Genomic DNA, 13,162 nt, shown 5'->3' with positions numbered 1-13,162 from the left:
CTAAGACACCAGGAGCACTGAAGTGCCAGAATTACTGATCAAAGTTAGTACATTGGAGATATTTAATGTGGATCAGTGGCCTGTAATTAGCACACTCATTACCAAGCTATAAATGACATTCCAGAATCACAAGTTCACATCCCAATATAAATGCAAAATAGAAATAGCATCAAAATTAAAAAGAAAAAAAATACAACTACTCTGAATAACAAGGAAACAAGCTGACCTTCATAAAACCCACCATACAAGCTTCAGGAGAGGAGATCTGCTCACCTCACCTCTACTGTAAATACACAACATTTGGTTAGCTCTGAAATGCCTTCCAAAATAATCCAGCAAGCTATTTACTTATGTCCCAACTTCTGCTTTAAAACAGGTGAATGGAAGGTTCCATCTACACTTCACACTGCTTCAGCAAGGCCAGCAGCTTAATCAAAGACTGGTCTCACCCCCGGTCACTCCCTCCTTCACTCCTCTCCCATCAGGTAAAAGGTACAGAAGTGTGAAAACTCCCAACGCCACATTCAGAAACAGTTTGTTCCCAGCTGTTATCAGGCAACTAAACAATCCTACCATGAACTAGAGAGCGGTCCTGACCTACCATCTCCCTCATTGAAGACCTGTAGACTATCTTTAATAGGACTTTAACTTGCACTAAACATTATTCCCTTTAACATGTATCTGTACATTGTGGCAAACTTGATTGTAATCATGTATAGTCTTTCCACTGACTTGATAGCACGCAACAAAATGTTTTTTTGCTGTACCTCGGTACACGTGACAATAAACTAAACTAAACTTAGAATAAAACTGTAAGGAATATCTGGCATTGACCTTGCATCCAGTGCATTGCTACCATCATACTAAATGGGATGAAATCAGGAACAGACCTGGCAGCTCAAGCTAACTTACACTAAGCACAAGTTCCAACACAAGGCATTCTCCAGAGATGCTGCCTGATCAATGTTACTCCAAAACTTGGTATCATTTTTGTAAACCAGCATCTCCATCCAGTTCTTTGTGTCTGCACAAACAAGGCATGGTGGATCACCAGAAGCAGCTGCAGTGCACTACCACAAACTGGTACTCGATGTGTGGGGGTGATGAGGTGCATCTTTAAACGATGGCATTCCTCTTCATCAATGCAAACTCTCACATTGTTTAACCTAAATATTTTTTCATATGGGTCAAGGTCTTTTCAAATTCTAACAAACATTAAAGATTTCTAATACGATTACAACTTAAGAAGTAATTTCACTGGCCGCAATTAAATCAAAGTATGAAATAACGTATCTAAGTTAAGATGCTTCACTCTAAGGATGACTCACGTTTAAAAAGGCTCTACATTACTGCAAACTCTCTTCATTAATTCTACACTAAAACTAGCAGCACGAACACAGTAAATATGTTTGCACCTCATAATATATTTACAAAGCAGGGTTTAATGTACTGGCCTTAACACAGCAAAATCTATTTCTCAAAGTAAAGAACTCAATTGCCCTGATGCACCCCACTGTGCCATTTGATAGTGTTTGTTTTAATGCCAGGACATTATATCTTATCAACTCAAATCTAGATTCATGGAATGTTCAAGGTTTATCTCATTCCCAATGCTCTACATTCTAACCTCACAATTCATCAACGAGTTTACAATCTGACAAGCTTCCAAATAATAGTCATTTCACATCACGTTCTCTCCATCATGCTATTCATGCCACAAACATTTCTTGCAATTACTGCACTATAATATTCTTGTTTCATTTGTAAAGTTTCCAGCCACACATCTTACCTGCACCTCGTGTGTCTCCGGCACTGAATTATCATTCATCCTGCATTTTCTACACCACTACCATCATGTTTTTTACAATCACTTATCCCCCATGTACATCTTCACCCCAAATAGTGTTAAAATGAAACATGAAATGAGAAATCTATCAATCTTATCATCATTTGGCATCTCATACCGCACCTCATGTTCCGTTTGGGTTGCTTACAACCCAGTGGTATGAACAATGAATTCTTCAATTTTAGGTAATCTCCAACCCCCCTCTTTTCTCACCCGCCCCTCGCCCTCCCGTTCTCCACCTGGACTTCAACCTTTTTCTCCCATCCCCCCCCCCACCGACTTCCTATAGCTTCACAATTTGCAACTCTTCAATCCCTTTGTCTCACACCTTCTGTTTATCCCAACTCTGGGCTCTGTCCAACCACCTGCATATCCAAACCCCTGTGCTCACCTGTTACCTGCCACGATGTGTCTGAACCTTTTTCTCTTCCAGTTTTCTTTCTGACCCCCCCCCCCCCCCCCCCCCCCCCCCCGCTAGTCTGAAGAAAGGTCCCAACCCGAAATATCAAATATCACTTATCCATGTTCTCCAGAGATGCTGCTTGATATTACTCCAGCACTTTGTGGGGTTTTTTTGTAAACCAGCAGCTGCAGTTCCTTGTTTCCTCTCCATTGAGGATTTGTTTCTTTTCAAGGCCAGGGGTCAATAGGAAGGTGTTATGGGGTAGCTTTTAAAATATTGCATGCAGCAATTAAACCCAAAAGAGTAACAATGAAGATAATCCTATCTAACCATTACACAGCAAAATTGTTGATTTGATTTTGCCAATTTGGCTTCCCCGCAGTCACAGAAGCATCAACACCTCCTTGAACGGGAAGGACATAGTGCATCTGCTTCAGTGCCACATGCCATCACACCAAGTGTCCAGAGACAAACTATATTTTCTTTATAGACACAAGGAACTGCAAATGCTGGTTTACCTAAAAGAGAAAAAGTGATGGAGTAAGTAAGCGGATCAGGCAGCATATCTGGAGAACATGGATAGGTGACAAAAGGTTTAGGAAGGGACTGCAGATGCTGGTTTATAATGAAGATAGACACAAAACGCTGCAGTATTGTATCTCAAAAGTAAATTGCATCTCGAAACTAAACTAATAAGTACCTGAACAGGTAAAATATGTAGGGTCTTGGGGAAAGATTGGAGGTGGGGAAGAACCTTGTTAGACTTTACAAAGGTGCTCAAGCAAGATGCACCAAATTACATGTAGAGAGATTCTATGACCGGAAATTAAGTTCAGTTCTACTGTGTGCCTTACCTTGTCTCTTGAGCGGAAAGTAAAGAACTTTGGAAATTCTCTCTGTATAGAAGAGGGCGAGAAGAAAAATATTCTTTAAAACACCATTCATAAGTTCATACATTCTTGGAGCAGAATTAGACATCAAGTCTACTCCGCCATTCAATCAAGGCTAATCTATCTTTCCCTCTCAACCCCATTCTCCTGCATTCTCCGCATAACACCTGAAACTCACTCTATCAAGAATCTGTCAATCTCCGTCTTAAAAATACTTAATGACTTAGCCTCCATAGCTGTTCGTGGCAAAGAATTCCATAGACTCACTAAAGAAATTCCTCCTCATCTCCTTTCTAAAGGTATGTCCTTTTATTCTGAGGCTATGGCCTCTGGTCCTAGATTCTCCCACTAGTGGAAACATCCTCTTCACATTCACTCTATCCTGCATTCCTTTCATTTGTAACCAACAAGTAGACATACAAGAAGATAGTGTTTAAAAAGAGAACATTGCCAGAAAATAACCACGATAAATCACATTTAGTATCCACAGAACTTCAATGGATCAGGCCACTGATGGTAATGCTGGAAAAAAGAAAAATTACTCTAGTGGCCATAAAAAAAATCATTAACATAGTTTTTCTTTCTCTGGAACAATAAAAAAAGCAGCTTTTAGAGGTTTATTTCTCCCTACAGACCTCGCATTATTGCTTTGCAAATGCAACTTGGCTGATGGAATTGTTGGGATAATGGCTGTGAGATATTTAATGGCTATAATGCCAATTTCCATGAAGATATTATCACCATATAAAAGGTACTGCTCCGTAAAAAGTGAAATCAGTGCTACCTAATATTGGTTTTGGGAAAGGCTTTTCTTTTAACCCACTCGCCGCCCCCTCCCCTTCGCAACCCACCTCACCCAAGTCAATAACCACTTACATCAGATTGAACCTGAATATCCTGCAGAGTCTATGGAGGTCATTAGCCCCTGCTGTGGTAGAGCAGTCAGCCATTACTTAGACAATCATAATAATGTGCTTAATTTAACTGCTCAAGACACCCTGGAACTCAGGGAAATTTGAAAACGAGCAAGAAAATAAATAATTTTATCTTCTTATTGCATTGATAATCAGGTTGCAAGGCCGATAAGATGAGAGATTACATAATTATTGGGCCAGCTCTGCACCCCCTGCCCACTTCCCTGTGGTGCTTATTACAGAGACAGTAAATAAAATTAGTAAGTGTGGTATCTGTGGATTGTTTCATTTGCTGAAGTGAAAAGTGCATCACAAGAGAAAGCAATTGGAAATGCATTGCAAACAATCCATTTAAGTTTAATGGGATGAATAGAAGTCAAATTCGCAAACGATAAGAACGGAACTACAAGTTGGTATTTGGAACTCTTGGATTCCATGTATTGGGCTACTTGCATCGAATTATCAAGCCTACTTAATAACTCCTTAATGCAAGCGAGACCTGATAAAACATAACCATAATTCAATAGAGTAAAGCATACTTGGAAAGGAAGCTTTTATTGTTCTAAAGGGCAAAGTTTAAAGGAGATATGCAGGGTAAACCTTTTGCACAGAGGATGGTGGGTGCCTGGAACATGGTGCCGAGGGTGGTGGTGGTGGTGGTGCAGGCAAATATGATAGTGGCGTTTAAGAGATTTTTGGAGAGGCAAATGGAATGGAGGGTTCATGGATCACGTGCAGGCAGAGGAGATTAGTTTAAATTGGCATCATGTTCAGCATGGACATTGTAGGCTAAAGGGCCTGTCCTTGTGTTGTCCAATTCTATGTTCATTAAACTTCTGGCACAATTTGTACTGGCATAAGTGCTGGTCCAAGTAACTTCTGGCATTAGTGCTTACACTAAAGTTAAAATAAAAGTCAAAGAAATGTCACCGTCGGATATTGAAGTGCAATTTTGGCCATGAAATGTTAGAAAGCAGTTTATAAATTACTGCTCTTGGATTTCCAACCATTCTCGGTTTGACAATGCGAGTAAAAGCAGGATTTTATTTTATTTTTTTAATGATAATTTCAAATGTTATTGGTCATTAATGAAAATGAAAGCAGATGCTGATCTTTCGTGGACAGTGCGGGGTGAAAAGAAAGAGATCCTGGTTTGATGCTGAAGTAACCCACAGCCCAACATCAACTCCACAAACAGGCCGAGCCAGCCAGAGATTGAATGAAGCACAAAGTGCTAGAGGAACAGTGGGTCAAGCAGCATCTGTGGAGGGGATGGGCAGGCAACGATTCGGGCTCATGACCACTTTTTGGTGGTACAGTTGGAAAATGTTAACTCCATGATTACTTAGCCCCATAGCAAGTAGACCTGTTTAAGAGGTGGAGGGAACAACAACATGCAGTCCAAGCATTAACGCTGGAATTAAAGATGGGTATCATTTCCTCTGATAGCTACATCCACACAATTTCAGGCCAATTTTTAACTCAGAGAGAGAGAACCTGTCCTGTCCTCCTATACTTACATGGAATCTCCGATCCACTTCGTAATTACACTGCTTCCGGAAATCCTTTGGGACCGAATGAAAAGACAAGATCTGTATATTAGTGAAGCTCGGTTACCGATCAAAGTAGAAGCAGCTCTGCCACACAAAGCCCATTTTTTAAGAAGTCACATCTTAACGTAACTTGTCAAATAATACTATTCAAACCAACAATAGCATTTTAAGATGTGGTAGATCTACATGGTGTTTTCTGAGAAATTATTGCATTCGAGACCCAATGATACCAAGCAGCCAGAGAAAATTAATAATAGTGTGATTTCTCTGCTGTCAAATTATTAATTTTTCTTGATTTTTTTTTGTTTAATGTATGTTATCTATGAGTATTATTTTTTCAGGCCTGTTTTGCTGCTGCAAATCATTGTTCCGTAGCCGGTATATGTGACGATTAAACACTCTTGATTCTTGAACACTTTACACTGAGCTTTGGAAACACGGTAAGGAGGATGAGAGAGAGGTTTACCACGACAAGGTAATATTGCTCGAGGATGACTGGGAGGCAGGGATTTGTCAGAAGGTTTCTAGTCACGACTGGAGTGTGGAAACAAGGAACATTTAAAAATACTGCAGCGTCATCGTAGCCTTCGAAATGAGGAAGAGAGTAGGGGAGAGAAAATGAGGCCAGTCAACTGCGCTAGATTCTGCAGAACTCTGCCTTTTTAGTACTGGATTCTGCGTTCGTTTGCTGGCATGAAAGAAGGATGCACAAGGAACCATGATGAAGAGGAACAAAGTTAAATATGTTAAATTTAATCCATATATTTGAAGTATTGGAATTCTTTGTGTCCCCCCCTCCTACTCTGTCATTTACTTAGCTTCATGGAATGCATTCTTTTCCTGATTAACAACATTATATGCTAAAAACAAAGCACAGGTCCAGTTTTCAGGTAAATTAGGTATAATTGACTACATTTCCATCCTATTATTACAAATTACTTTGCATTTAAAAAAATCACTAAATTGGACAATTAATGGCTTGATTAGTTAAATTACAGTTTGATGATATTTTTATTTTCTATAATAATACAGTTGGTTATATATGTTAAAGACAGATGAGAGTAGTTTTAATGTGAGGAAAGGGACCATACCTTCTGTGCCACGAGGAACGTCAGCCGTCGAATGCCATGGTCAAACAGAATTGATCTCTGGAAAAAAAGAAGTTTCTTACAGTGTGCTCAATACTGCAACAGGCTAACTTCCCTGCAGTCAGAATATTAATTAATTGAATGTTTTCAATAGCTTTCTTGGCCAAGTGTGTAAGATAGCTTGGCCAAAAGGGTTAGATTTAGCTCTTAGGGCTGAAGGAATCAAGGGATATGGAGAGTTTGAGTAGTGTTTGAAGAAGGGTCCCAACCATCATCGATCCATGTTCTCCAGAGATGCTGCCTAACCCGCTGAGTTACCCCAGCATTTTGTGTTTTTACTTATGTAGTAAGTTGTACAGGTTGAAAGACCCAATCCAATTCCACAACCATCACTGAATTTGTAAGATTTCAATCAACTTGGAAGGGGAGACAAGGTGTACTCTGACATAATTTGCGATTTCTTTTTCTAAGAGCTTTAGCGTGGAAACAGGCCCTTCCGCCTACCGAGTCCTTGCCGATAATCAAACACCCATTTGCATGAGCTCCATGTTATCTCACATTCTCGTCCACTCCCTACACACCCGGGTCATTTTACTGCATAAACATGTTTGTATTTTATATTGGATGATTCATTCTAATGGTTCCATCGCTCGCCATGTAGGCTCACTCACGAGAAAAAGGGCACCTGAACCGGATACAAGAGGTTGCCAGCACTGTGAAGCTATCACTGAAACAGTGACGTTCACCCAGTAACTACGCGGGTTTTCTCCAGGTGCTTCAGTTTCCTCCCACACTCCAAAGACGTGTAGGTTTGTAGGCTGATTGGCTTTGGTAAGTTGTAAAATTGTCCCCAGTGAGTAGGGTCGTACCAGTGTACGGGAGTGATTGCTGGCTGGGGCGGATTCATGAAAAAGCTTTTTTTAAATCTGTTATAGGATAAGCCTTATTTTTTTATGCTGAGTGAACCTGCAAAGGGAGAACACATTTGTGAACCTGTACTTGTTCAGTATGACCACTTCATGAAAGCAGTAAAGGACAGAACAGACCATTGTGGCATTGTAGTTATATGCAGCTAGATCAGAAACAGGTCATTTTCCTTTCCCTGATGGATCAGAGTGACCAAATAGGATTAGATCCCAATCTAAAATCTCTTACCTTTTTACATATTTGTTTTCACTTTTATCAACTTTTTTTTTAGACATTTGTCGCCAAAAGCAAATTGAATTCTCAATCTGCCTTGGTGGGAAATGAACTTTCTGAAATATTAGCCATGTAACATAAACACTGCGACACCATACCCTTTGCTATTTGTATTGAAACCTCTTACACGCCTCCTATTAATAATAAACAATGATAAATTAGCATTTTGTTCCAGAACATTGATACTATTTTTCAGCTGAGGTCACTTATTTATTTATTTCTTGGACAATGACAGGTCATAAATCGAATAAGAAGTTTGTTCTTTGTGCAACATAAATGACCTAATCATGCAAAATGTCACCCAGACACTGACATTCACTTTGTCAAAAGAAATGAAGGGATTATCCGGCACATGCTTTCCATTGCACGCTAGGATAAACCAGACTGGGACATTCCCCCGGGTTAAATATTCATCCAGGAATCTCAGGTGCCTTGCCCAAATGCAACAGGACATTCAAATCATTGGGTCCATGCTAGTAGTTGGTCAAAAAATCTAGTTGGTTTCATTTATTCACAAAATGCTGGAGTAACTCAGCAGGTCAGGCAGCATCTCGGGAGAGAAGGAATAGGTGACGTTTCGGGTCGAGACCCTTCTTCAGACTGAAGAAGGGTCTCGACCCGAAACGTCACCCATTCCTTCTCTCCCGAGATGCTGCCTGACCTGCTGAGTTACTCCAGCATTTTGTGAATAAATCGATTTGTACCAGCATCTGCAGTTATTTTCTTATAATAGTTGGTTTCATTCCCGGCTGTCGTAGTTTAGAGTTTCAGCATGGAAACAGGCTCTTCAGCCCATCAAGCCCACGCCGGCCATCGATCAGCCGTTCACTCCCAGTTCAATGTGATCCCATTTTCTCATCCATTCCCTACACACTCGGGGCAATTTACAGCGGGACGATTAACTTACAAACCTGCATGTCTTTGGGATGTGGGAGGAAACCCACGCGGTCACAGGGAGAATGTGCAAACTCCATTTGCAGTATATCTGATCTGTTTGGATGGCATGCTAAACAAAAGTTTACACTGTACTTCGATACACGTGACAATAATCAACCTAAACCTAAATCCATTCACCATGTATTTTTTGCTTTTCACTTCACTTCCGTATCCTGTGGCCTTTGAACCATCTGCTAATTTAGTTTAGAGATACAGCGCAGGAACAGGCCCTTCGGTCCACCGAGTCCGTGCCGACCAGCGATCCCCGCACATTAACACAATCCTACACCCTAGGGCCAATTTACATTTATACCAAGCCAATTAACTTACAGACCTGTACATCTTTGGAGTGTGGGAGGAAACTGAAGATCTCGGAGAAAACCCACGCAGGTCACGGGGAGAACGTACAAACTCCGTACAGACGGCACCCGTAGTCGGGATTGAACCTGGGTCTCTGGGGCTGCAAGCGTGTAAGACAACAACTCCACTACTGCGCCACCGTGCCGCCCTTATGTTGATTATTGGAGAATGGATAGTGCCTTTAGAACCTTGCCAGTATTTTCAAGAGAAGAATTAAACTGACGTGCAAGGGAAAGTTGAATTGTACATGATGAAGCGAAGTGATACCTGAGGAAATACTCAGAGGTTTGGCTGCACAAGATAAACTTGGGATGTGAGCATTCTTCCATTTCCTATACTCAGTACATTTAAAATGTAGAATCAAAGGATGGTGGAGAACATTTCGTAATGGGGAAAACTAACGTTTTGGAACTTGGAGTTCATTCCTTTATAAAGAATAAAAAGGCTCATTGATCCTGTTCTGTGCAAAATTAAAATATTCCCGTGTCATTATTTTGTGTTGTTATGCGGATTCGGGTGGGCTGTTTCCGCGCTGTGTCTCCAAACCAAAACAAAGAAAATTAAAAACATCCTTCCTTCTTTAACTGTGACCTCAAACGAATATGGCCTGTTTCCACACCGTACCTGTAAACTAAACAATCATTTCCTTTTACTCACCATGGAGTACATGAACTCGCCGAACATTGTCGCAAGACCATCGTCATCAGTGTCATTATCAATTTTGATAGCCACGTTGAGGATGTGAATGGGTTCATCTCTCACACTCTGCAAAACAGGAGGCGCAGATTTAGGCAAGGATGGGTTAATGCAGGAATGAGTATTGTAACACACTGTTTATTTTTCTCAGGTAAAATGAGAAAAGGTTTTATGTGTATGGTGTGATTTGACTGGATTGCACAAAAAAAAATGTTTTCACCTTATCTCGGTACACAGGACCATATTTATAATGAATGATCTCTTGCTATCCACTTTGCTGCTGTAACACTGTAAATTTCCCCGGTGTGAGACGAATAAAGGAATATATTAATTATCCAATACCAGACCACTCACTAACTTCTTAAGAGTAACACAGAGAACTGCATTAGACAATAGACCCAGGAGTAGGCCATTCGGCCCTTCGAGCCAGCACCACCATTCAATGTGATCACGGCTGATCATTCTCAATCAGTACCCCGTTCCTGCCTTCTCCATCTCTCCGCTATCCTTAAGAGCTCTATCTAGTTCTCTCTTGAAAGCATTCAGAGAACTGGCCTACACTACCTTCTAAGGCAGAGAATTCCACAGATTTACAACTCTCTGACTGAAAAAGTTTTTCCTCATCTCTGTTCTAAATGGCCTACCCGTTATTCTTAAACTGTGGTCCCTGGTTCTGGACTCCCCCAACATTGGGAACATGTTCCCTGCCTCTAACGTGTCCAACCCCTTAATAATCTTATATGTTTCAATAAGATTCCCTCTCATCCTTCTAAATTCCAGTGTATATAAGCCTAGTCGCTCCAGTCTCTCAACATCAATTGAGAACATGTCCTGTGGTGAAAATCTTAATGAAATGCTTGACATTTGATGCTTGACGGATGGTTAAAAGTCTTTTAAAAACCTATTATTGCAAAAGAGTAATATTTGTTTGATTTCGGTGATCTAAACATGCCATTGATTGAATGAGTATTAATACCAGAACAGAATCTGATAGCGTACATTTTCAACATCAAAATTCATAAACTGGATATTAAAAAACTGTGGATTGCAACAGAAAATGCTGGAAATACTCCACAAGGCAGGCAGCATCTGAGGACGGAAAGGTTTTTTGGGGGAGGGGGTTGTGATAAGACCATGGCCATGAAATGTTACTTCAGTCTCTGTTCCCATTGATGCTGCCTTTCTGGCTGCATATTTCCAGTGGTTTTGTCTGTTGTCCACAATGTTTTTCACAAAACCATTTCCTAATAGCTCACAGAGGAGGCTTTTACAGTTATGAAAATAGAACAGTACAGCACAGGAACAAGTCCTTTGGCCCACAATGTCTGTGCTGAATGTGATGCCAAGATAAACTAATAGAACATAGAACAATAGAGCACAGGAACAGGCCCATCGGTCCACAACGTCCATGTCAAACATGATGCCAAGTTCATCTCTTATCTGCCTGCACATAATCCTTATTCCCTGCATATCCATGTCTATCTAAACACTAATGTATCTGCCTCCACCACCACCCCAGCAGCACGTTCCAGGCACTCACCACTCTCTGTGTAAAAAACCTGCCAGGCACATCTCCGTTAAACTTTGCTCTTTTCACTTTAAAGCTGTGCCCCATAGTCTGACATTTCCACCCTGGGATAAAGGTTCTGACTGTCTACCTTATAAATGTCTCTCATAATGCGTCTCCTACATAGAACGAGTGCTGGTCAGATGGCATCTCTGGAGAACATGGATAAGTGACATTTCAGACTCAAAGGGACCCCACCCGAAACATCACCGACCCACGTCCTCCCATAATTTTATATACATCTATCCGATCTGTTTCCAGACCCAAAGTACAGGAATCTCGAGTGTAAATCACCGACACATCCCATTTAAGGGAATCCTGTTACAGGTGCATAATACCTAGGTCATTATCCCCAAAACCAGGGAAACAGTAAGTGGGATTTAAAGAGGCCACGGATCAGACACTAAAACCGGAAAGGGATCAGTGGTCATGCATTATTTAATTCATTTGGAGATTTTTTTGGTTTTATATAACGAAAAATAAATCACACTTTCAAGGAAGCAAAAAACTTTAAGTGCGGAATAAATGCCGAGCACAAAATGCAAGGCACTGAACAGTGGCATCAGCTTCAACCTCTTTCAGACATCCACTGCAGCTAGGAAAAGCTTTCAATTTATTTCAACAACAAGCAATCAGAATTTAAGTGTTGCCGGTGATTACAAAGTATTTTGCTTTGTGTTGTTTTTGTGAGAATTTTCCAGATAACTCGTATTCACCCACCACACAGCTCATTTTCTTCAGGACTGATATTTTTCCTCTCCTCACAAACCTGTAATAATCACCAAAATTGGTCTCTTGTTCTTGAATGCCTCTTCCTTAACATGCAACTCCTACACACAACACAGTGTGCTGGAGTAACTCAGTGGGTCAGGCAGCATCTCTACAGGACATGGATAGGAGTTGTTTCGGACTCAAGTCTGAAGACAGAGTCTTGACCTGAAACGTCGCATGTCCATGTCCATGTCCTCCAGAGATGCTGCCCGACCTGCTGAGTTTCTCCAGCACTTTGTATTCTACACAAGATTTCAGCATCTGAAGTTCCTTGCGCCTCCATCATCTCATTTCTACTCCAGACATCCACCCTCACTTTACGAAGATGTTGCCAAGACTTGAGGGCCTGAGCTATAGGGAGAGGTTGAACAGGCTAGGTCCCTATTCCTTGAGAGCACAGGAGGATGAGAGGTGATCTTATAAAGGTGTATAAAATCATCAGAGGAATATAGATTGAGTAGACGCATAGTCTCTTGCCCAGAATAGGGGAATCAAGAAGCAGATGACATTCATAAGTGATGGGTGCAGAATTGGGCCATTCGGCCCATCAAGTCTACTCCTCCATTTAATCATGGCTGATCTATCTCTCCCTCCTAATCCCATTCTCCTGCCTTCCCCACATAACCCCTGACACCCGTACAAATCAAGAAGGACATAGGTTTGTGAAGGGGAAAAGATTTAATAGGAATTTGAGGGGTGACGTTTTCACACTAAGGGTGGTGGGTGTATGGAACGAGCTACCAGAGTTGGCAGTTGAGGCAGGGACTAACACAACGTTTAAGAAACTATTAGATAGGTACACGGATAGGACAAGTTTAGAGCGATACGACCCAAATGCAGGCAAGGTGGGATTAGTGTAGATGGGGAATGTTGGTCGGCGTGGGCAAGTTGGGCTGAAGGGCCTGTTTCCACACTGTACATGTCTCTATAACTCGATC

General features: G+C 41.1%; 1 protein-coding gene across 2 annotated transcripts in view; it reads right to left on the bottom strand.

The window, feature by feature from the left end:
* acaca (acetyl-CoA carboxylase alpha) overlaps positions 1–13,162 on the bottom strand; it is a 222,738-nt gene that overhangs the window by 111,103 nt on the left and 98,473 nt on the right. For both annotated transcript variants that reach the window (XM_078422758.1, XM_078422759.1), the window contains exons 32-35: positions 9,848–9,955; positions 6,698–6,754; positions 5,574–5,618; positions 3,104–3,145 (exon numbers count right to left, since the gene is read on the bottom strand). In XM_078422758.1, coding sequence (XP_078278884.1) covers positions 3,104–3,145; positions 5,574–5,618; positions 6,698–6,754; positions 9,848–9,955 — 252 coding nt within the window. The remainder of the gene's footprint in view (positions 1–3,103; positions 3,146–5,573; positions 5,619–6,697; positions 6,755–9,847; positions 9,956–13,162) is intronic.

Source organism: Rhinoraja longicauda, chromosome 26, assembly GCF_053455715.1.
Source record: "Rhinoraja longicauda isolate Sanriku21f chromosome 26, sRhiLon1.1, whole genome shotgun sequence".
In the NCBI taxonomy this organism is placed as follows: domain Eukaryota; kingdom Metazoa; phylum Chordata; class Chondrichthyes; order Rajiformes; family Arhynchobatidae; genus Rhinoraja; species Rhinoraja longicauda.
Note: the sequence above shows the minus strand (reverse complement) of the source record. Positions and strands in the feature narration are given on the sequence as shown.